The 24136-nt window shown below is 33.9% G+C and overlaps 1 protein-coding gene across 8 annotated transcripts in view; it reads left to right on the top strand.

Annotated features, from left to right (window-relative positions):
• The first annotated feature begins 4176 nt into the window (after positions 1-4176).
• The window catches only part of Calx (sodium/calcium exchanger 3), a 148047-nt gene continuing 128087 nt past the window's right edge, over positions 4177-24136 (top strand). For 3 of the 8 annotated variants that reach the window (XM_077429564.1, XM_077429563.1, XM_077429562.1), the window contains exon 1: positions 4177-6407. In XM_077429564.1, coding sequence (XP_077285690.1) covers positions 4702-6407 — 1706 coding nt within the window. In that variant the 5' untranslated portion in view covers positions 4177-4701. The remainder of the gene's footprint in view (positions 6408-24136) is intronic. The other 5 variants (XM_077429568.1, XM_077429566.1, XM_077429567.1 and 2 more) reach the window with 2 other exon arrangements.

Here is a 24136-nt window from a genome sequence, read left to right as displayed (position 1 = left end):
GTACGTGACTATCAAATAATTGTAGCTTATTATGAAATGTTGGTCCAAGTAATGGAATAGTCAATTGATATCTACATATTATATATGCAATTGTTGTCATTGAATGAAATTCAGAAAAACGATAATAATTCATGATTCGATGTAAAACAAAATATTCGTGAAGGAAAAACTGCTTCTAAAATATTATAGTAAATATATTGACGAAAGCACGCTAAGCTTACTTGAAGTATTATACTCACTCTTATAAGTTTCTAAATTTAAAGCAACGTAATATTATTACGAAATTTGGAAATTGTATCGATGGACTAGTTCCTGACCTTATTGAACTAATTATCTAGGTATCCATCGTAACAATAAACTTGAAGCAACAAAGTTCCAACTCAGGTAGTTCGATATTTCGATAGAAGTAGACCTTGGTGTGTTCGGCAAGGTTAGCTTGTACTTAAAAAAAAAGTTTTCGCTTCAAATTTTCCGATTAATTAATTTTATTTTCACTGCTAATGATCAACTCTCGAAGTCTGCTTTACTTTTAATTAATTATATTCCCTTTTCGATTTCAGTGCATGATAAAAAAAAAATTATCGCAATTTAGAAACCTCGGGAATCGATGCAAAACTTTAAATTACCCTTGGCCTTGAATGGAATGTTAATCTCGAGTGAATTTTCGAAATATTTCGAACACAGATTTACGCTTATATGAGTAAGTTTCAGATTTACGAGCATTAAAAGTTTCCAAAGTTAATTTTCGGATAATACCAAGTTAAAACAGGGTTTTTTTGTATACATATATAGTACCACATATGTATGTATATGTATGTATGCATATAAAGAAAAAGAAAAAAACAGAATACAAAATTGAAAGGCCCTTCGATGTAATCGTTACATTGTAGGACATTCTGTGTCAAATACACTTCATTTTTATCGCCCATCTTATAAAGTTTTGTTACTGGTATTCGAGGATTATATTACCTATATACACATGTACATTGTACTACCTTTACATTGTAACCTTTTATTTAGGTATGTATTGAGTCATTTGCCACACCCGAGTGTGTCCCAAGTGGAATTCCGGTGTGTGATGATTTCATACATACTTCAAGGTTATCACGAGATCTTTCTTATGAGTGTATTTAAATATCTAATAATCCCCATTTGGTTTTATGTATTTTGATTTTTATATATGCAATATCAATTTGTAAGACATTATTTTTGTAATATCTCTGATTAAGTTGTTGAAAGCATTGTCTGATCGAAAAATTGAATATGTGCGTTTGTAACTATATATTTCGTGCAATTAGTGGCAAGCTTGAACAATATATGTAAACTCCTTTGAAATGTGATGTTACCGAAGGATGTAAAAGATCTCATTGAAGGAGCATGTGAGGAACGGAATCCTCCAGCTTCTTCATATAAAAAGAAAGTATCAAATGGAATATTATTCGTAGCCCCAAGTATCACCTTCTATAAACAATAATATAGGGGAAAATAGAAGCAAACGGTGGCTTGGGAGAAAGAAGCTCTCTTGACTCCGGAACATCAGGTCATGGATGGGACTCGAACTCATAAAATTGTTTCGGCTTGTCCATGATAGGACAGAATTCGCACAGACCATAAACAATCTCTTCCCACGGTAGTCGCCGATTTGGCAAGAGAAGAAAAAAGAGATTTCGAGGAAAATTCGGACACTTCTATCATTAAAGAAGATCATATGGACGCAGACACACTCACACATATTTATTTTACTTGATGATACTCTTTATTTCCTCAGATATTCATTATAGATAGTCGTAGTTTGATACACCTAATGTTTTAAATTCAAATAAAAAAAAAACAAAAGCATATTTTTTCACTATAAAATATATCTTGTTTTTTTTGTGAGTGACACGTATTTTACGAAAAATTGGAGTTATCAGTGCCAAAAACCGCATCCCAAACTTCCTGAGGATTCCTGAATTATTATGGAGCATGAACCGGACCACTGGCTTCATAATTTTGGAAAAGTTGGGGTTCTACGCGCTTGAAATATGTGAGTTGATTTTATTTCACCAGAAGCATTATATTATACATACATCCATTTTTAAATTTTGTCTTTTCGTTTCATGGATATAAAAGTAATGTACAATATTGAACAAATTTTAATATTGTTAACTACCTATTTTATACATTTTTACTATTTAACTACATATTTTATAAATTCAAAAAACTGGTTTGAAAATGCAAATCTAAAATTAATACTTGATTGAGAACATATGTAGTACACACATGCATACATACATATGGAGTATCATTTTCGAAAATAAATTTTGGTGGGTTAAATTTGAATTATTTTTTGAAATTTATTTATTTCATTTCATTTATTTTATTATTCGTGTACAAAAATTAACCTCTTATTTAACCTCCTAAATGAATCTCTCATTGTCGAGACAGTTTAATCGTATTCTCGTCATCACATCATCATGTGTCATTAAAATCCTTGCGTCCGTTTATCAAGATAAAAGTGACAAATGTATACAGAAATTGTTCGTTTAATGCATAGCATGAGATTTAAATTTTTAATATTCTTCATATCTTTATTCTTATAATTTTATCCACGATAAGGATTGCACTATTCTTCCTATAGTCTGAAATAAAAATAATTATTATTATTCAACTTAACAACATTATTCTTGGAAAATAATAAACTTTCAAAATTTGCAATCATATAAAGCCTATCGCGGTATTTTCCATTGTGCATTTCCATACTCGTTTAGCATCGATGAGTGAACACGCTCTTGTCGAGTTCGAAGATTAATCCTTCACCTCTTATCTTCTGTTTTGGACGTTCGTTAAGGTTCTTCGTGTAGATTTCTCTCGTATAGTTGCACTAGTCGACGGCTATTGTTAAAATTATGACACCAAAAAACAACGCTTGAACAATTACATACATATCTGATTCTCATAATTATAATTTTTATAATAATATGGATGATTTCATAATAATAGATACAGCCGTGTCGTACATATGCAATATATATGTAGAAAGATTATGGGGATCTTCAAAAAAATATCCTCGTACGGAGCAATTTTTTGGAACTTTATGTGATGGTATCTTATTATGTTGACAAGCAACCAAACCAAGATTCATCTGAAGAGCAACAACCAATATCCAATAACTAGAACATATGCAAAATCCATAGACATAAAATCAAAACAATTTTTTTAAATTTTTTTTATACTGCAAATTGGGATGTTGAAATGTTAAATGAAAAGGAGATAAGTAATGTTTTTTTAATAAATTTGTGTAAAAGTGTCGTCTTAAAATGTCTTACTTACCCTGTACTGTGTTTGTTTACGTGTGTGTAAAATTCTTTCATTGCGCCCGTATTACAGAAATGAACCTTTTTAATATGCAAAAATTTCCAGATAATTTATTTATTTAATTTTGGAAAATTTTACAGTTTAAATAACAAGCATGCATAAAATAAATATTTTTTAAAGTAAAAACTTTTGCATATTGATGAAATAAGATATTAATAAAAATAATAATGATAACGGTTATAATAATGACAACAATAAAAAATAGTAATAATTCCATATATCAACAAAATAATTAAAAAATAAAATGAAGTACACAAAAGTTAGTAAAATAAATCAATAAATCACAATTCAATTATTGACAGACATTAAAAAACAAATCCACAATGACCATTTTAGCCGAATTCGCCTTCACATTAAAAGTATGAAAATCACAAACAACGGAATTATGTATGTTAATGGTGGATCTTGCATGCCAGACAAATGAAGTCCTTCCATAATTTGAGCAGACATTGGTGAAGAACCCAATTGATTTAGTACTTGCATTCAGTGTGCGAATATGTCGTATTTTTTGCAATAGTAACAAAATTGCACGAAACCGTGTAAGTTGAAGGTGTTTTGTTTTTTACTTACCTCTTATACAGTTCACATGGTTTTCGTGTAAGGGGTAATTTTTTATTTAAATAACACGATAATAAAAATTGTCGATCAACGGAACTGGTCGAATTGGTGTATGTATGTATATATGTATATGTACATATGTGCACGTAAAAGTTGGAAAAGCGTAGAAGAAAATGGTCGGAAAAGCGGGTGGGGTGGTGCGCGTGCGCGCGTGGTGCGTGTTGTGGTGGGGTGGGGGTGGGGTGCAGAGGAGGGGCAGGTGGAGTGGGAGGGGGAGGGAGAGGGTATCGGGGGAGAACGGCGGCGTCGAGCATCGAGCATCGAGCAGGATTCGGTTAGTGTGCGCGGGTGTGGTGTGGCGAGTGCACGTGTCGCGGCGGATGTGCCGAGAGCGCACCGTGACGTGACGTGACGAGAGCGCGCGCAGTTTGAAAGTCGCGCCCCGGCTATTTATTGCCGCTGATGCCGGGATACCCCAGGCACTCCGAACGCCGAACGCTAACACGCTATTCATAGACAACGAACGCTCTCCGACGCAAGCTCTTCGACAGCGCTCGCTCGCCTCCGCCACCGCCACCGCCACCGCCACCGCCACCGCCAAAGATATGAGAGACGCGCGCCGACGGTGATCAGCGATCACGACACGAGGATGCGCGACCGCGACCCCGGAAACGACAGTGCCGCCACCGCAGCCACCATCACCCGTACTGCCAACACCAACAGCACCACCAACTCCTCCAACGTAGCCGCGTCCGCACCCCCGGCTCATTGAAAACGGCCGCCGACATGAAGCCCTCCGTGGCCGGCCTGCCGCTGCTGCTGCTGCTGCTGGCGCTCTTCTGCCTCTCCGCGGCGCACGGCGTCGAGAACGGTGTTTCCTCCGCCAACGTCACCTCCCCCAGGCGCTCCGACGGCACCCACGAGTGCATCGATGGCCTCGTCATGCCCGCCTGGCGACCTATCCAGAACATCACCGTCGGCGACAAAGTTCTCCGCGGCTTCGTCTACTTCTCCATCATGCTCTACCTCTTCATCGGCGTCTCCATCATCTCCGACAGGTTCATGGCTGCCATCGAAGTCATCACCTCTCAGGAGAAGGAGGTGCGCGTGAAGAAGCCCAACGGCGACACGCAGATCGTCGTTGTGCGCGTGTGGAACGAAACTGTCGCCAACCTCACCCTCATGGCGTTGGGGTCTAGCGCTCCCGAAATCCTGCTCTCCATCATCGAGATCGTCGCCAAGAACTTTAAAGCTGGCGATCTCGGTCCCGGCACCATTGTCGGGTCGGCCGCTTACAATCTCTTCGTCATCATTGCCATCTGCGTTCTCGTCATCCCCAAGGGAGAGGTGCGGAAGATCAAACATCTGCGGGTCTTCTTCGTGACCGCCACCTGGTCCGTTTTCGCTTACGTTTGGTTGTACTTAATCTTGGCCGTGTTCTCTCCCGGAGAACTCGAGGTGTGGGAGGGTCTCCTCACTTTCACGTTCTTCCCGATGACTGTTTGTACGGCATGGGTCGCCGATCGTCGTCTTTTCATCTACAAATACCTCAATAAGAAGTATCGCATCAATAAGCGTGGTGTGGTCGTGCAGGTCGAGGGGGGCGACAACTCCGTCGAGATGGAATTGAAGAACGACGGAATGAAGGGCTTGGAAGAGGAAATGTCCGACGAGGTTAAAGATTTCGAGCAACATAGAAAGGAGTACATAACCACTTTGAAAGAATTGAGGAAGCAGTATCCTCAGAACGATTTGGATTCGATTGAGTGTATGGCGCACGAGTTATTACTCAACAAGGGGCCGAAATCGCGAGCTTTCTACAGGGTGCAAGCTACGCGCAAAATGATGGGCAGCGGAAACATCATGAGGAAGATATCGGAACGAGCTCAGAGTGATTTGAGCGAAGTCAAGGCCGAGCTTCAGAAGCAGGATATAGACGAGGAGTTGGCCGAAACCGGCGGCAGTCACGTGCACTTCGAACCGGGACATTACACCGTGATGGAAAATTGTGGGGAGTTCGAAGTGCGCGTAGTACGCACCGGTGAGACGGAGGAAGCGTGCAGCGTAGACTTCCACACGGAAGACGGCACCGCCGAAGATGGAAGCGATTATATTGGAAAGAAGGGAACTTTGACTTTCGAACCGGGTGAGACCGAAAAGCGGTTCACCCTCGAGGTTATTGACGACGACGTGTTCGAGGAGGACGAGCACTTCTACATTCGGCTGAGCGACGCTCGAGGGGTCACGCTCGCTTCTCCGAGCCTCGCCACCGTGATGATCCTGGACGATGATCACGGGGGCGTGTTCGCTTTTGCCGAACGAGACCACGAGCTGGTCGAGTCGGTGGGCACGTACGATTTGCGCGTGGTGCGCTACTCTGGCGCGCGTGGGAGAGTAGCTCTTCCTTACTGGACCGAGGATGGAACCGCCAAACAAGGACACCAGTACGAGGCCATAAAAGGGGAAATTGTTTTCGAGAACAATGAAGTCGAGTAAGTTCATTTTTTTTTGTCTCAATTTCGATATTGCCAGAATAAATGCCTGATTAACGTTATTCCGTTCGTATTGCTCATTGAACGTTGGGTTGTCTATACTTTTAGATATGCACATATGTATGTGTATGTATGCGTGTGTTATATTATCTTCACATGATAAACGGAAACGGAAACGAACGAACGAACGGACTAGATAAATTAACATATTAATTATTGTGTTTTTTTTCCTATTATGTATAGAATAAGCATTTCATCACAAGTATTTATGTATATCATGTTTTTTCGAGTTAAAATTTGAAAACTAAGAATTTAATTATTTTTATTAAATTGATAGTTAATGTTTTGTCAGAGTCAAAAGATAAAGTTTAAACGTCAAAATGGAATTCAATTTTAACAGTATATGAACATTCATATTTACATATTATACATATGTATACATACATATGTATGTATATACATACATACGAATGCTTACATTCGAAATCACTTCATCTTAATTATAAATTTCGAGACGAGATTTTTTTTAACTTGCATGTTTTTCGTATTATAAATATGATAAGCCTTTAAAATGATTTTTAACTATTTATTATATTACTTACTTTTGATCCATAATCCGACATTTATAAAAAGTCAAAGTTGAATTTTTTTAAATTTTATATACTGCATACAAATGAGTTAATTTTCATATGTACATAATTACAATAAAGTTGAATGCATTTTAAATTTAGAATCAATCTTATACTCATTCTATTGCTTTTATCGTTATTGCGGGCTTAAACTTCTCAACATTGTCCAATAATCCAGTGAGATCAATTCTCTTCTGTTGGGTATAACGTTCGTCGTATCAAATTTAACACGTTCTCATCGGCTACTATAGATTGACATGATTGGTATGTCCAAATTCGGAATCCGGGGACGTACTCACGTTCGTAATCAGATTTCGTTTGGAATCGATTGAACTTGAACCTTGTGTAATTTGATTCGACCCCATTGTCCGACACTGGTCCACGGTGGCGTGGGTTGTTAATCTTAACCGTACAATATTATAACTAATAATATAACTCGCTGATAATAACGTATTATTACTGCCGAGTTTTTAAATGTGTTTTGCCTTTTGCAATTCCAAATGCGGTTTGATGATCTGACTGTCAGACCGAAGGTGGTTGTTTTAGATTGGGATCGGATAAAAAATGATAACCGTATCGTCTGTCGGCTGTGATAAATGAAATTGTCTTATCGACGTACTCAAACTCTGGATTTAGATAATAATTTTTTTAATTTTATTTCGAAAAAGGTCGATTTTAATCTTTTTTTTTTTTGATTTTATCGATTTTACGTGATTTTTCTTCGAAACATTATTATTAAAATATGTACGTATGTACATCTAAAATTGTTTTATTTCTAAATTGTGCTTTTTTCCCCTTTTTAATTTTTTTTACATACATACATATGTACATACATATACAATACGTATCGACATTTATTTCCAAATTATGTCTAATTTGGAATATGGTCTTGACAAATTGATTCCTGGTCCCTAATTTTAAGTTTGAATTATATTTATTTTTTTTAATTTACATAATTAATCTTTCTTCAACAGTCCAATGACGTGGTTAGTATTTTCTATTCCTTTTCGCAGATACATACATATGTACATAATGTCAACGAAGCTGCAATCGAAACGTGATTTTTATTTCGTCTTTAAATATATTTATAGCGTTATCAAAACGCCAAATAAAAACCATATATAAAAATAGTATCCTTCAAACGCATTTAAAGAAATAAAAAAACCCGCATATTTTGTAGTAGGGCACTTTTTGTTATTTTTGAATTAGTCTTCGATTTGTTTACCTAAATGTGTTAGTTAAAATCTTTATTTATATTATGCTGTTAAGAATATACATATTTATGTACATACATGCATATGAATATGTCCATACATTTAATATGAAGTATTAATTTATTTCAAAATGATTGACTTGATACATACATATTTTTAATTTAAATTTTTTTTCTTTCTCTAATTTGTTTACAATTTTTAAAATGTTTATCCATACTCTTTCTTGATTTTTACCATGTTTTTTTCTCCTATTTATGTATGTACATATGTTTTTTTTCCTTTCACGTGAATAATTTTTTTTGTTTAAATTTTTGGTCACAGTGTCGTTTTGGGCAAATGTAAGAAGACACTGGTAAAAAAATCTTTTAATAGTAAAATAAAATAAAATATGTACGTACATATATAATTTTCTTGAAATTGGAGTTGAATATAATTATGAGAATGTTCAATTTTATTCTAATCATAATAATTGACAATTTATTTTAACGTCAAAAACGCAATTAATCTGTTTTGTTTTTCTTATTTTATATATTATAATTAAAACCCAAATAGTATCATTCATTGTTTATACCCATAATCATATTATATGTATTAGTACGAATTCGGCTGTTGGTATTATAATACAGTATAATATTATTAAACGCGTACAATTACGCTCTGGTTAACTCATATCTTACCTACATAATTATACCAATTCAATGGGTTTTACTTTCACATGGATTAATTTACGTCCACGGTACCACATTGTGAATAATAATACATGTATATAATTCAACATAGGCATTATATTACAATATATAATTTAATTTTAGTTAATCCGCTACACATATCATACATATACATATTAATGTACATATATACATACATATGTACATACATACATACTTATTGTACAATAGATGAAGTTAGTCATAGATTTAGGTCCAACACCAAGTGGTGATGTGATAAATTTACATTAATCATCGGAATTTAAATACATACATACATTAGTATATGTATGTATGTACATACATTGTGAACTCATCTTGTTGCTCATTGTTTCAACGCAATATGGGAACACGCTTGCTGTTAAATTATGGGAATTCTTGTGGGTACATACACACATAGGAAGTTTTTTTTTATCAAAGTAGTCGTTAGCGTATCAAGTATATTATGGTAAACGTAACGTGTTATAATGTCCCAGTTCCGAAACACCTACAATCGTCGTCAACATATGGGTACCGTAAATTATGATTGCCGGAAATTACGAATGTCGTGTTACATTGAAGAGACCTTGCTAGAATTGTAAATTTTGTCGTCAACAAATTTAAAGGAATACAAGTTTCTGGAAAAAAACTATATACATATGTACATATGTACATAGATATGCATGTACCAGTGAATTGGAGCGGACTATTTTTGCTAAAACTCCAGAAACAATGTTTTGCTCCAGCTCCGTTCCGTGCTCCGTTCCATGCTCCGAACAAAAAATTTCCAAAATTAAGAGGCTAGTAAAAATCATGTCACACGAAAATTCGTCGCACAGTAAAATTTCCGTACAGAAAACACCGTACAGTGCCCAAATATTGCTGAGAACTGCCCAAATATCGTAAAAAAAAGCATTTGCTGAGAAATATTTAGTCAGTTTTCTGTAAGGCAATTTTCCTGTGAGACGAATTTTCGTGCGACAGGAGACCGAATTTTCTTGCGAGAGATTTTCGTAGCGGCGGTTATCGTGTTAGCGATTCACATTTGGGATGTAACCCGTTTACCAGGTTGAAAATAAAAATATATTCGGAGCGTGGAGCACAACAAAATTTTACGTGCTCCGCTCCGCTCCTGCTCCAGGCGAAATCTCATCGCTCCACTGCTTCGTGCTCCGTGATCCTGCTCCGCTCCAATTCTCTGGGACGTACAAACAAAAAGCCCAATTATGCGTCGAACAACCGTCGATACACTTATGTACATACATGCTATTACACAACCAGTTTTATCTGATGGGTATGTCAATGAACAGTTACGATTTCACTAGGTGTAACAATCAATTACACGGCGTAAGGTTATCGGGTCAATTGTTCCATCTTTTCGAACGTGTGTAACGTAATTTTTATAATTGTAATAATATTTTAAAATAGAACTACGGCTAGAGCTCGGTGATTAAGTTTGTGTGTGAGAGGGAGGATGAGAGCTCGTTCAAATATCAGTGTGTGTCACGACACTATTTTCAAACGTTCCAACTTCTTTAATTAACCCTTTAACGAAACATGGGCTTGTTTTTAAAACACGTATCGCTCGACAAATTATTGCTGTACATATATATGTATGTATGCATGTACACCTGTATTTAATATGTCGATGGATAAAATATAGTTTGTTTCGGAGGCGAAACTTCGGACTTAGGTATCCCGGAAAGTTGAGATTTTTTTGGACTATCTCCACGACCTTACACAACCGCCGCTTTTTTTTTTAGATATAAAATTAGATCGACGTCGGCCGAAAGATACATACATTTTTGTAACTTCAACCCTTCGACGACGACGCGTGTTTACAATTTAATTACGCAAATATTTACATTGCACTATGCCAAAGTGGCGTGAGAATTATTACAAAACTTTGCGTTTCGGCCTCGCGGCATGCATTTATGGCTCGGTTGATATGACGCGACGGCTTGATCTATAAAAACATATGTTCAGTTGAGCGTTTGTATTCGGAGGTATGAATTGTAAATAAAAAATAAATAAATAGGCGAAACTGTGTCACTGAATCGGTTAAATTAATTAATTAGAGGAAAGTTCTACGGATTGTGGCATGAGTGTGGTATTACACGAGCCGTACGTATTTTTTGTCGGTTAAATGCAATCTGATCGTGAACGCCTGCCTGACATTGAACTATTTTTTTCTAGTCCATTGTGATTCACGAAATTTTTTTCTTGTCTTATATCGCGCCGATTCTCAACTTTTTATTGTGAGTAGTGTTATTATATGATATTAAATTTCCATTAAATTTTCATATGTTTGTGTATCAAGTCACAGAAATGCGATGACTAATCTTGAAAAATGTTGTTTGCGAATGAGTAAGTTATAAGGGAAATGTTAAACAGAAATTCCAGTTTCCAGTGTGGTGTTTTTTTTTTGTTGGGTCGCTCTTCAGATTACAAAATAAACGAATAAAAGAAGATGTAACTTCGTAAATTACACATATCCAGGATCGTGTTGTTTATATGTATATGTATAAAATATATATAACCATATATCTATATTTAACCATATTTTTATCAAAAATTCGCATGATGTGCTATTTATATATGTAGTAGATTGTTATTTTTATCAGCTGGTTTGTATTCAAATCAATAAACAATATTACGAACATTTGTTTGAAAAAAGTGAATGCTGCAAAAATGGATGAAATAATTTTTGTTTTATATGTATGTGTGTACATATATGTACATATTGCGAATTTCTTCGTTAAATGTAAGGAGTATCTCGCACGGACTGAATGGTTGACCGATACTCGTTTCGTATTGTATGGGTTCCCACCAGAATCCGCACTGGCGTCTCTCGACTTCACACCCTACTTCTCCTCTGTCCGCTGCAAATATTTTTATTTATACGACGATACGTCATATCGATAGTAAGCTCGATTTGTTGATGTGTCAGTTATGTCAGGGTTGTCAGTGTCGGCCGGTGTGTGTGCAATTATAGCAGGGAGCGTCTGGTGCGGCCGCCGGAACGATGACACCGCGCGTCATTGGCGAATTGTGTCAGACGAGAGACCGACCACGTCTGAGGAGTACAAATGTACGTCTACAACTCTACACTATTCTTTTTAAGATCATCAAATCGAGCATGAGAGAGAGGGGAAAAAATGTGTGCCGGTCGATCGCCTTGGCACGGCCGTCAATATAGCGCTTTGAGCGGCCGAGCGGCCGTTTCAAGATCGAATACCTTACCGCTTGAGTTTGATTTTTACTTTATTTTTCTTGATACTTTTAAAACATTTTGGGGATTGTTGGTGTGTGGCGGTGACCTTCGAAGTGCTAAAAAGACGCTCGTTGAAATATTCAACGCTCATTTGCGTAATTGTCGAATTGCTTTTAAGAGACGAAAGAGAGTATAATGACATCAAATGCTTTCGACGCATCTATTTTTATCAAAAGAACAGTGTGTGTGTGTGTGTGTGGACGAAAATATATTTGTATACATGTTTCCATATGTTAATTGACTTTAGATATTTGTTTGTGAATGTACGGATATAATGGTTTAGGAATTCTTGTTTATGAATAGAACTTTGATGTTTTGCATGTTACAAAAACCGTATAAAAAAATCTTGATGTTTTATGTCATTTTATTTGAGGTTTATAATTGTCTCGCTTATCTATAAAATATTTCGTCGCTTGCATTTTATATAATCACATAGTGTTTTCAGTAAAGGAACCACTAGTTGACCCAGAAAATGATCAATTCATTCATTCAATGGCATTCAAATAAATATAATAATACTTAAAAAAATCTTTTTAAAAGCCATAAATTTTAAGGACTTATGTTTTGCATAGATAATAGCGCGAAAGGTCACTTTCATCTTGAATTAAGCTTAGTCCATCTACCTGAAAGGGTCATGAAAAAAACAATCGTGCAACTATGTAAAATTAAAATAGAAAGAAGAAAAATATATTTATACGTAATCTGTTGTGAAAAATGAATTTAAATGTAAAATTTAAAGAAAAAGTATGTCTACACGTGAAATTAAATTCGTCCAAGGGCAGGAGGGGGGGGGGGGCATTAGCACCCATGGTACCCCACTTGGATCCGCCTATGATAGGAACATATAAATATTTAAGCTCACAAATTGGCAATGCATACACACATAACTGGAAATATTTAAGGTTAACTATTTTTCTTGATTTTTTTATTATTCGGGGTATGGATTATATGTACATATGTATATTGCGTGTTCGTATACATATACTACTTATGTAAAGTACACATCAATAGGTACAAAAACTTTATTTTTTCCGTTCACAAGTAACTCGTAATTATGAATTATGTAAATATTCGAAAAATTTATTGATTAAAAATTGACTGCAAAATTTTATTTTAACAACGTATTATTTGTATCTACATATGTATAATTTTGTTTTTAAAAGAAGTTGGGTCTGATACCGCTTAATAAGCTGTTGTGAAATGTTAATTTCGACTGTTGAAATTAAGTGTCACTATGTATATAATCAGTGGCAAAATTAGTTTTCCGGTGCGGATATTCGGTAACGTGGGCACTACCCGGGAATTAAAGGAGAAACCCTCGTGAACGCGCTCTCCGTTTTCAGACATTTCAGCAGAATATAGCAATGTTTTACGGCGCGTTGCGAAATTGTTAACTTTGAAAACAATAACGCGAAATGTTGAATGGGCGACCGTATACATATGTATATAGTTTGATTTATAAGTAGCGTAGCGTATATCAAGAGTTAAATCGGAATATGTGAATGTAACGTGTGTGATACCGGCTTTGGTATTGTTGGACGCGGCATTCGCTCACGCGAATAGTGAAAAATTATTATTGTTGTCACTTCCTATGAATGATAACCGTTCATTCTTACCACATTTTATGAATAGTAATATAATTAAATTTCACTTGTGTTATTACTTACGCATATTATAATCATCGCACTATTTTGTTTATACGTAACATGTCATTTTTTTTCATTATACGTGACGTCAAAGAGCAAGGTGTGTCTTTAGTTCTATGAATAGAAACTACAGTTTCGTAAAAAAAACGTATATATAGGAATACATACACACCATTTCATGGCCATTATCATATTTATATTTATCAATGTCGCGTGTTGAAGTTTGAGAATTAAAAATATTATCGTCTAATTGAAAATGGAGTGGATGGAGTATAAGATTTTTAAACAATCAATGAATGTTTAAAAATCTTATAATTATTTCGAAATAAAATGTTTGTCATAATATTTTTACTAACGTGTTGATTTACGATCTCCATATATAGGTTGTCGTCAGTGGTGTAGTTGGGCCGGGTCTGGCTGGGTCGCCGCCCTGGTACTTTGATATAAAAATAGTTTTTCGAGTACATACAACTAAAAAATATTTTTTCTTATATGTATTTCATATAAAATTTTGTAAACCGAATATTGTGAACAGACTCTCGTTTTAACATTTGGTGACTACAACCGTATCCCCACTCAAATGCTCATTTGAGTGTAGAAAATATTTTAAAAACAGCCCAACAACAACCCTTTGAAAACTTCATAGACACTCTGAATTATGCCGAATTCGAATCATCTAACAAAATGAACTGCATATTATATTATATTGCAAAAAATAATAAGCCTTATTCAGACCACTTTGATTGACGTTTCAAGTTAATTAGCATTTGATTTTTTATAAATATTTGTACTACCAATATTAGGATACATATTTTTTAAGTAACGAAAAAAGGGAGGGAGCTGGGCTTGTAAAAATTAAACACCGACCTGGTACTTTTTTATTTAGCACTACACCACTGGTTGTCGTATAAATCAAATTAAGTATTCCTATTCACATTTCAGAAGATATTTACAATATGTACATACAGTGGTGGCTCGTAAGAGATGCGGCTCTGCAGTACCCACAGAATAATTAGGAAAAAATCGCATTTGTATACATTTACAACTTATGAATATAATAAAAATAAAAATGTGTCAAATATATATTTTCGTAATTTTTCTTGGGGTGCTGCATCGCCGCAGCTCCCAAGCACGAGCCGACATTGTACATACATATGTATGTAAGTTACATATATAATTTTACATTACTTTTGCGTTATTTCAAAATAAAATTTAACTATGTATTTATGTATGTATTATAGAATCATCTCATTAATTGATTTTGGGTTAGGTTAGGCTTTATTGAATAAAAATAAATAAAAAAATAAAAATTAAGCAATATATGTAGAATCGTCTAAAGGCACTATTCTTCTGTGAAGTATTTATTGCATGAATTTGTCACTCATCTCATATTGAGACGTATAAAATTGTTCGGTCGCGTCGTTGTACATTTTATTTGCATTATTTTATTTTTAATTTAGCAAATTCACCAAGGCGGTCATTTTCCACAATATAACATATCTGTTGTACGGTGTGCATATATTTACATTTGTATGTTTAGTCAATTCGTCGCATTTCTGGGAAAAACTGAAGTACGTCATCAATTTTATTGATCAGAATGGGCACAAAAACGGTCGGTGATGGTTTGTTAGTGATCATTTTAGCTTTTATCGTATTGTCTTCAGTTTTTATTTGATAAATGCTTTCGTTTCGTTTCTTGCTTTTTTAATTTTGATTAATATTTGAGACGGCATTTTCAATTACGCAATTTTTTATTCGGAGAAATTACTCCGTTTTTGCCTTAGCGCAAATAAAGCGATCGATTTTCAATCCGTTTGAGTGACGCTCGCGTAAATATACTAGTACGTGTGTCGATATTGTAGAAAGAAGAAAAAATAATACCGATCGTATGAATAGTTTATTCATTCGAAAATTACACTTATTCAAATATACCGCGGAAAATTCAAGGTTGAATATTTAGATTTTTGCACTGTGTTATTATTGTCCGAAAATAGTAATTCTTATTAAATGGTAGAATACTAAGTTCATAATAAAAAGGCTAATAAAAAGCTTGTAAAAATTGAAAATACATGGAAAATATAAATGTCATTTTTAAACGATTTATAATACACTGGGGAATCACAGACTTTTTTGATTGCGAATGCATTCGTAGCTGCATAATCTCGTTATTTTATGAGTAATTTATGATTTCGCCCACACACAACAATAGCTGTAATATAGACCTTGACGTGTCCGTCTCGGAAGTCGGCGGTTGATCGATTCGAAGACCACAACGAAAATAGTCGTGTCGGAACAGCTTGAGCCTCGTGCAATATTCAGCTGAAAGTCAAGCCGTTTCGGAGCGACGACGATAATTTTCCAACATTATTCGGGTCGGAAAGAACACAAGGATGTCACGCTGATTGTATTAGTGATCGTGTCATCATTTAGTTTCATTTTCGTCATCGAAATGTCAAAGATCACGCTACAATAAATCCAATCGACTGATGAAATATGCATGTTTCATGATACGATGACGTGGTTATATGTATGTACATATGTTTGTTGAATGTAAGCTGCCAGTGTCAATTTTCTTGTGTTTTTTAGTTGAAATGAATTTTCGATCTGTATTATGAACGTTGTGAGAACTTTGGTAAAATTCGATACTACATATATTTGTGGTCAAATTATCTATATATGTATGTTTCAACTTATTAAGTCAACATAGGTTTCAACATTTTTGAGGCTCAACTTGTGAAATAATAAAAGTGTATGTGGATGTCATTTAAATTGACCTTAAATTTTGATATATATTAATTGTGGCATGGGAAAAATGAATAATACATCCAAAAATTTATTTATGACGCTATTTTTGAATACTATGTGTTTTAAGCATTGTCCCTCGTTAAAAATTTATATAGCGTCAATCTTTTAATTAGATATGGTAATATTCATTAAATATGTAATAATTAATAATTTTGATAAATCATTCTGAAAAATTAACTTGTGTCAGTATAGCGATTTTCCATCTTTGAATATTATACATACAGAGATTAAATATGATATTTTCAGTCTCCTTAACGACTCTAACGAATTTACCTTGAATTTTTTCAGCATATCGGAACTTTTTTTGGGAAGTTTTCAATTAAGATATCGGTGCTGTATATGTAACTTCAAACGGGAAAGCAATGTAACGTGATGTGATGTGATTAACCGTCTCAATTTTAAATTATTTAACATTTAATACTATCACATTGCCTACTTTTACATATACATACATATAAGTACATATGTCTTTATGACGAACTGGAGTACATACAATAATTCGTTTCTATCAATTATTTTTATAACCAAACTAGGAATTTTCACAGCAACATAACGCTAATTATTATGGTACACAATAAAGCAAAAATCGCAAAAAAAAAAACATCATTAAAGTTTCAATCCGCGATGGTTTTTCGCAATTTTACGCGATTGTATACATACACATGTAGTTACATTAATATGTATGTATATACACACGCATATGGAGACAACCTACAAGTGTTGTGTGAAAAGTGAAAATCGATTCGGATTTAGGCCAAATAACTAACTGCTCGACGGTAATCGCACATTTTGTTGAACCTAATTGTCCTAAAGTTATCGAGTTATCGAGTCACAAAAGTGCAAGCGTTTCGTTATTTAATATTTGTAAAACAAGTCATTGGCTCACCCAAATAGCGTACATTTATGAAAGTGATTTCTATGTACATATATAATTGCAGTGACGTTTTAATTTCAGCAGATATCGAAAATTTTGATTTATTGAGTCGTCAACACGTGGCTCGTACCTCCCACGAACAACGCTCATCAAATCAACGTCAAATTAAACTAATTTATGAGGAAATTTCCGAACCAGAATGTGTATTTAATAACTGGGAATAACTATGTACCTATAGATGCAATGCAGTATATTTGTATGTCGATAAATCTATTTTAAATTTTCCTTGTTTTGCCTGTGCCGATCGTCAAACTTGTCAGAATCGCGCAAATTCAAACCTATCAGAAACATTATTTAAAAAAAATATTTATGTATATAAATTTCTACAGCTACATGTACATATGTGTATATGAAAAAAATAAATGCCCGAAGAAAACATACGTATTTTTCTACTGAAATTACTAACACGAGACAAAATCTAATTTGCTTTGAATCATCATTTGCTAATAAATCGCAGCGGGTATAGACAACTTGGCGCCATAGTATAAAAGAAAAAATACGATTATTATAAGTCATCAAATAAAAAAATTTTTGTCGTTAGAAATTTTCGGATATTTATTTTGTTCTTGTTTTTTGACCTGTTATTTTTAATTAAAAAGTTTTGCATATTTAGACGCGATTCATTTTTTTCTCAGTTCTTTATTATTGTTTCGTGTTGGTATTTCACATGTTTGGATCGTATTTAATAACAAGGGAGTGTCTAAATCATTTGATTTTCATCACTGTTAATAGGATGTATCAATTTCACATTACCTTATAAGAAACCCCTCATTTTTAATATAAATTCCGTATTACAATATTTTGCGCGAATATACATAACTAGTGAATAGCCCGATGAAATATCATCGCATGGGTATAAAATTATTATATACTCGTATAAAACTAAAAAAAACAATCCGGAACCGGAACCGTTATTTTCGTAGACTCTCATAGATAGTTTTCAATTCTTTATTTGTAATAATTTTCAATTCTTAAAGTTAACGTTAACAAAATGTAATATTTTCCGATTATACACAAACGGTCATTGACCTCGTAACGTTGAATATTATTATTACACATAAAAAATTACGTGCATATACATATGATGTGTATTTACAACACGTATTCTGGGCGAGGATATGGCGTGTGGCGCGGGCTCGTGAGAACATTGTGTTTGGATCGGAGGGTCCGAGGTTCGATTCCCGGCGCCCGCGGTGAATGAAATCAATTTTTTTCTCGAATATCGTCAAAATTTAAATAATTTAAATTTAAATTTAAATTTAATTAAAAATAAATATATAAAAAAATGGTTCAAAACCTCGCTAAATGAAATTATTAAAATTACGTTTTTATATGGCGAGAAGGAATATTTCAATTAATTTTTAAAACAAAGGCGAAATGAAGAATTGGATTTGGCGTGATGTTCGTGACCATTAGCTCAATTTCGGTCTCCGTGATTTGACAGAATGTTAAATTACAGAAAACGCAAATATCAGAATGCAAAGATCGAAAATCGAAAGATCTTAAGTCGAAAGATCAAAAAAAATGGTGCATGGTAAACGGTACATACTCACTTAATTTGCGCGAGCAGGATACAACAGGAACAAGACGAACATGCTTTTCCTCCCGTGCTAATGTGCGCGCGCAGAATACGGGAGGAAAAGCATGTTGGAAAAGCATGAGGTGATGTAATCGGTGTGATGTGATATTTATCGAAATTGACATATTATGCCATCATTATTCCGCGGAAAAATATTTTAGGTGAACATAAAATTTGTATAAAATTAATTACAGTAAATCTCAAACGCTATTAATGGGTAGTCCGTCATTAGCGAGTGTTAACTTTTTCCCGCTTGTGTGACCTGATTCTTTCATACACAACGTGCTATACAATTAATCAAATTTTCAAAACACAAAAAAAGTTTTCTCATTATTTATAATAAAAATATGAAGTCTGTAGGAAAAAGCACTTTCATATTTGATTTTTTTAAATTCAATTTGTTTTGTGTATATTTATTTTGCAACATCCTTGCCGTACAGTTTATGAGTAAATAAATCCAACTCAAATTATATAGTTCGATATAACCAATGAAAGCATTTTATAAAAAAATAAAAAGCAATTTATAGATAATAAAATTTTATATACACTTTGAGGTTTATGAATTTAAGTTTTCCTCGGTTAAATTACACACAAGAAGTTAAATTAAGCTCTGTGATTCAATAACAAATGAAAAAATAATTGATAATTTTCAACACATTTAGGTTAGTCGTGTTATTTTTTTTAGTATACAGTTGTTACTGAAATGTTTTTATTCTCATTAATAACAAATAATATGTACTAGTGTTTTCCCTGTTGATAAATCAACGAATAGCATAATTGTTTCAGGAATTCTTTAGCCAATAGTTAAATAATTGATTTTTACTATTCGTTCAAATTTCAGATACTAGTTAACGCTCTGGAAAAATTTGTGTATGTGTGTACAATGTACGCACATACGTATGTATATTGGCCATTTAAAATTAATTTTTAAATATAGAAAGGGTAAAACGTTTTAGTTTTATATACCCCACTGGGTATACAAGACGTTCTTGGAAGCATTAAATCATCCCCAAGTCTTGTCTCAAGGGCTCCTCACCCCCTTTGTCGTGATCATTTAAATGTGGCTCACCCTTGTCCTCTGTAGGCTTTCCCGGCCTCCTAATGGGTAGCACGTGTAACCCCTCAGGGCTAGATATCACATCAGAAGCGAACGGAAACCATTAAAATTACAAGAAACTTGTCGCTCGTTTGTATGTATGTACATATATATTGATGTATATGTAAACATTTGTGTGTATGAATGTAAAATATGCATATATGTACATACATACTGGTATATGAATAGATTGTCTGTGATCTTTCTGCCGGGTCTTCTCACCCAATAAAAATTCTTCCACTCATACCAGTTTCCCAGCAAAAATTAGTAGGCGATTTCCCGATCCCTATACCGAAGGGTGACTCAGATGTCAATTCTTGCGTGTTTGGCCGAGATAACGCACTGGATTTTATTTGTCAAGTCGTTGAAGCATAATCGTCGTATTTTAAATTAGTTTTGAATTATATATAATAAACATATGTATGTATATACATAAATACATATAATCAGATTTTCGATCACCACGCGCAGTAGGGTGACCTGTTATGCTAAATTGATAAATAAATAAATACTCTAGATATTTGAGATACAAATATTTAAATGCAATATAAAAATAAAAAAAATACCTATTGATTGTGATCGTAGTCACACGCTTTGTAATTTCATTATCATTATATTGATACATTTAATATTCAATATATGTATGTATATTATTTAATAAATCGCAAGGAAGAATTTTCTTATGCACAATGAAGCGTCAAAAACCTTTTTCATCGTTTAACAATGAATTTTTCCTGACTGTTTGTGAGATTAAATATAATAATTATTATATTAATTGCTAACTATTATTTATTAGTACGTACGCATGCTTTGCATTAACTTTAATTTAATTTTTCGGGTGTAATGTTGTTAATAAATGTACATGTGTTTTATAATATTAAATTTTCCATAGAGAATAGATAACGTGTTCAATGGTGTGATTTTTGCGGTCGTAGACCATGTGTTGTCTCAATGGTGATTGCTACCGTGCCACGTGCGTTGTCCTTTAGCACGTGGAATGTGCCAGGAATGAGAGCACAACGTGCGCTCTTGCAACTCAATGAAACTTTCTCGCTTACAATCAAAGATTAGACACGTGTCAAATGTGCAAACGCTGTAATCGTTTTTACGAGTAATTTAATATTTATTCTATGTATGTATGGTACAACCTTCATCAAACTTCAAAAGTGGTATTTTTCGACACAAACAATAATTATTTATTTCACTTTCAGACACAATTGTTATTGGGTTTTACGTGTGACTCGTAATAATTATAATCGTGATTATATATAAATAGCTGTGAACTTCATTGAAATATATACCTATGTACATATGTATATATGTATGTATATACATATCTACTATAATATATCTAGGTTTTCAACTTCCTAGGTATTCTTTTTCAGTTTTCTCATTCTATACATACATTTTTTTAACTAATTGGTATATATTAAGCTGTGTTAGTTTTTATTAAAAGGGACAAGAATTTTTCATGTTGTTACATTCACATACATTGTATGATGACTTAAATACATATGAAATGTCGTATTTAATACACTTACATTTTTATATTACATATGTATGTATATGTGAGCGAGCAAACTTGTTGTGTGTGACATTTTGACAATAATTCACTTCGATTGTTTTCCAATATATGTATGTATGTATATAAATTAGATAAGACTTATATTGGCGGTAGTCGACACGAGCTTTGATCCTAACAGCAGCAGCAGCATCGTCGTCGTTGTCGTCTCCGTGGTCGTCTTTCGAGTGTTCCATTTTTACGTACGTTTGGATCTCAGCCAGACCCCTTTTACATAATTTCACCTCGGCATAACTAAATGCCACCGTCTCGCTTGTTCCAACTTGATGTATTCGATCCAAATAATAAATACACACGCGGGTTGCGCGCTTACAATTTCCGACGCGCGTCGAAGTTTCCCGCACACGCGCTTTCAGAAAACTCCCTGCGTTGACGCTTTTCTTCTACTAGTTTTTTTCTCACTATCTTACATCGTTTTTTCGCTTACATTTTTATTATGTGTGTGTGTTTTTTGTACATATGTACATACACGTGTTAGTGTGTGTTTGTAAATCAGATTTCTCGTCGAATGGCGTGCAAACAAGCCGGTTAACTGTCGACGCGTTGAATGATTAAAATCTGTTTTCATTGATGCCTAACGTCAAAGCCCGTGTTCAAACATTTTTATTTATTTTAAATGATTTGATTTGTATTCCTGTTCGTATTTATGAATCTGATTGGTATAGTAAATTGTTTATTTATATTTTATGTGTGTTTTAATTACGCAGGTGGTTTTTTTATTAATTTTTAATTAAATAAAATTTAACTATGTAAATTTCATTTTTGAAGATATAATTTATATGGTCTTATGTTATATTACTTAATTTAATCACATTCCACCTTCATTGAGGTTTCACGTGTTGTGCCACGAGCTGCTTGATCCTTCTTCGTTGCTTAGTTTTTCTTTTGCAATCCAAAACTTATTTAAAGAAAAATATGTGAAAGATTTTATTTAACAATTTCTACTATGATAAATATATGTGTATTATTTAAAAATAATATTCATAAACACATTTCTTTTGTCATATTATTGTGAAATTGGAAATTCGGTTATGATTTAATTTTTTTTATTTATTTCAATAATTGCTTATTATAATATAAAAAACAAAAAGAATAAAACTTTAATATAATCTATGTACATACATACATACACGGTATAATATACAGAATAATCGTTAAACAATAAATATCGCTATGGTCCATCCGCTGTAGAAAGACACTTAAAACGCACTGCTGTCCCTTACACCACGTCTTAACCAATAGCATTCTGTATGAAATTCTATTGGTTGAGAATTTCATACTGACAATATAATATTGTAGAGATGGTGTTAGAGAAAACATGTGTTTCCTACAGCGTCTTCCTAATTAAGTATCTTCCTACAGCGGATGGATTATAATTGAACTAACCAAAAAAGGTGTATTAAAAAGGAAATTATTGTAGTAGAAATTAAAAAAAAATATTATTGCGGGTAATAATTTCCATTAGGTAAAAGTATGTATATATAAGCTAATTTAAATTTATATGATGGTTTCCGTGTGCTCATATTCTAGACATTTTTTAATTTAATTTTTTTTAGATAGGGATTTCCATAGATAGATAATTCCATATAATAGGAAGGCCTTACAGGTAGACCCCAATATGCCTAGATAATTAATTACAAATATTGCAGCATTTTTATTACATAAATCGCTGTATTTCGAGAGGCTGAAGAACACGGAATTAGCAATTAATTAATCTATAGAGTTATCTATGGATTTACAATTGTACATATTTTTTTTACATATTATATAGTACATAAATCAAATTCAGATATTTCTGTCAGCGGCTAGGATGATTTTGCCAATTTAATGGAGGAGCCAATGAAAATCAGATAAATTGGCAAACTCTGAAAAAGAAACGATCGACTCGGAGTCACAAATATCCAAGTCTAACCAGCAATATTAAAGATTAGCACGGGATCGAACCCAGTAACCTCTTGGTGCTAAACATAAACGCAACCACCGAGCCATACTGCTGACTTTTGAACAATTGAAATACTTTTGTATTATTTTGAACAGAATTTGCATCTTTGCATGTTGTATTTGTAAACCAACGAAGTGCAATTTTTCAAACGAAAAATTATCTAAAGTGTAATCACACCAACTGTCGTAACAACATCGAACCGAGAGACCGCAAGCAAACACTAAGGTGTCTTGTCTTATTCACGATATATTGGCCGATGGACCGAGATACACCGTGTCCCAACAGCTGGCCTACATCCAATCATAATAATAGACAATGCACTTTAAATATTTCGATCGCACA

This window comes from Arctopsyche grandis, chromosome 4 (genome assembly GCF_051622035.1).
Source record: "Arctopsyche grandis isolate Sample6627 chromosome 4, ASM5162203v2, whole genome shotgun sequence".
NCBI lineage: Eukaryota > Metazoa > Arthropoda > Insecta > Trichoptera > Hydropsychidae > Arctopsyche > Arctopsyche grandis.
Note: the sequence above shows the minus strand (reverse complement) of the source record. Positions and strands in the feature narration are given on the sequence as shown.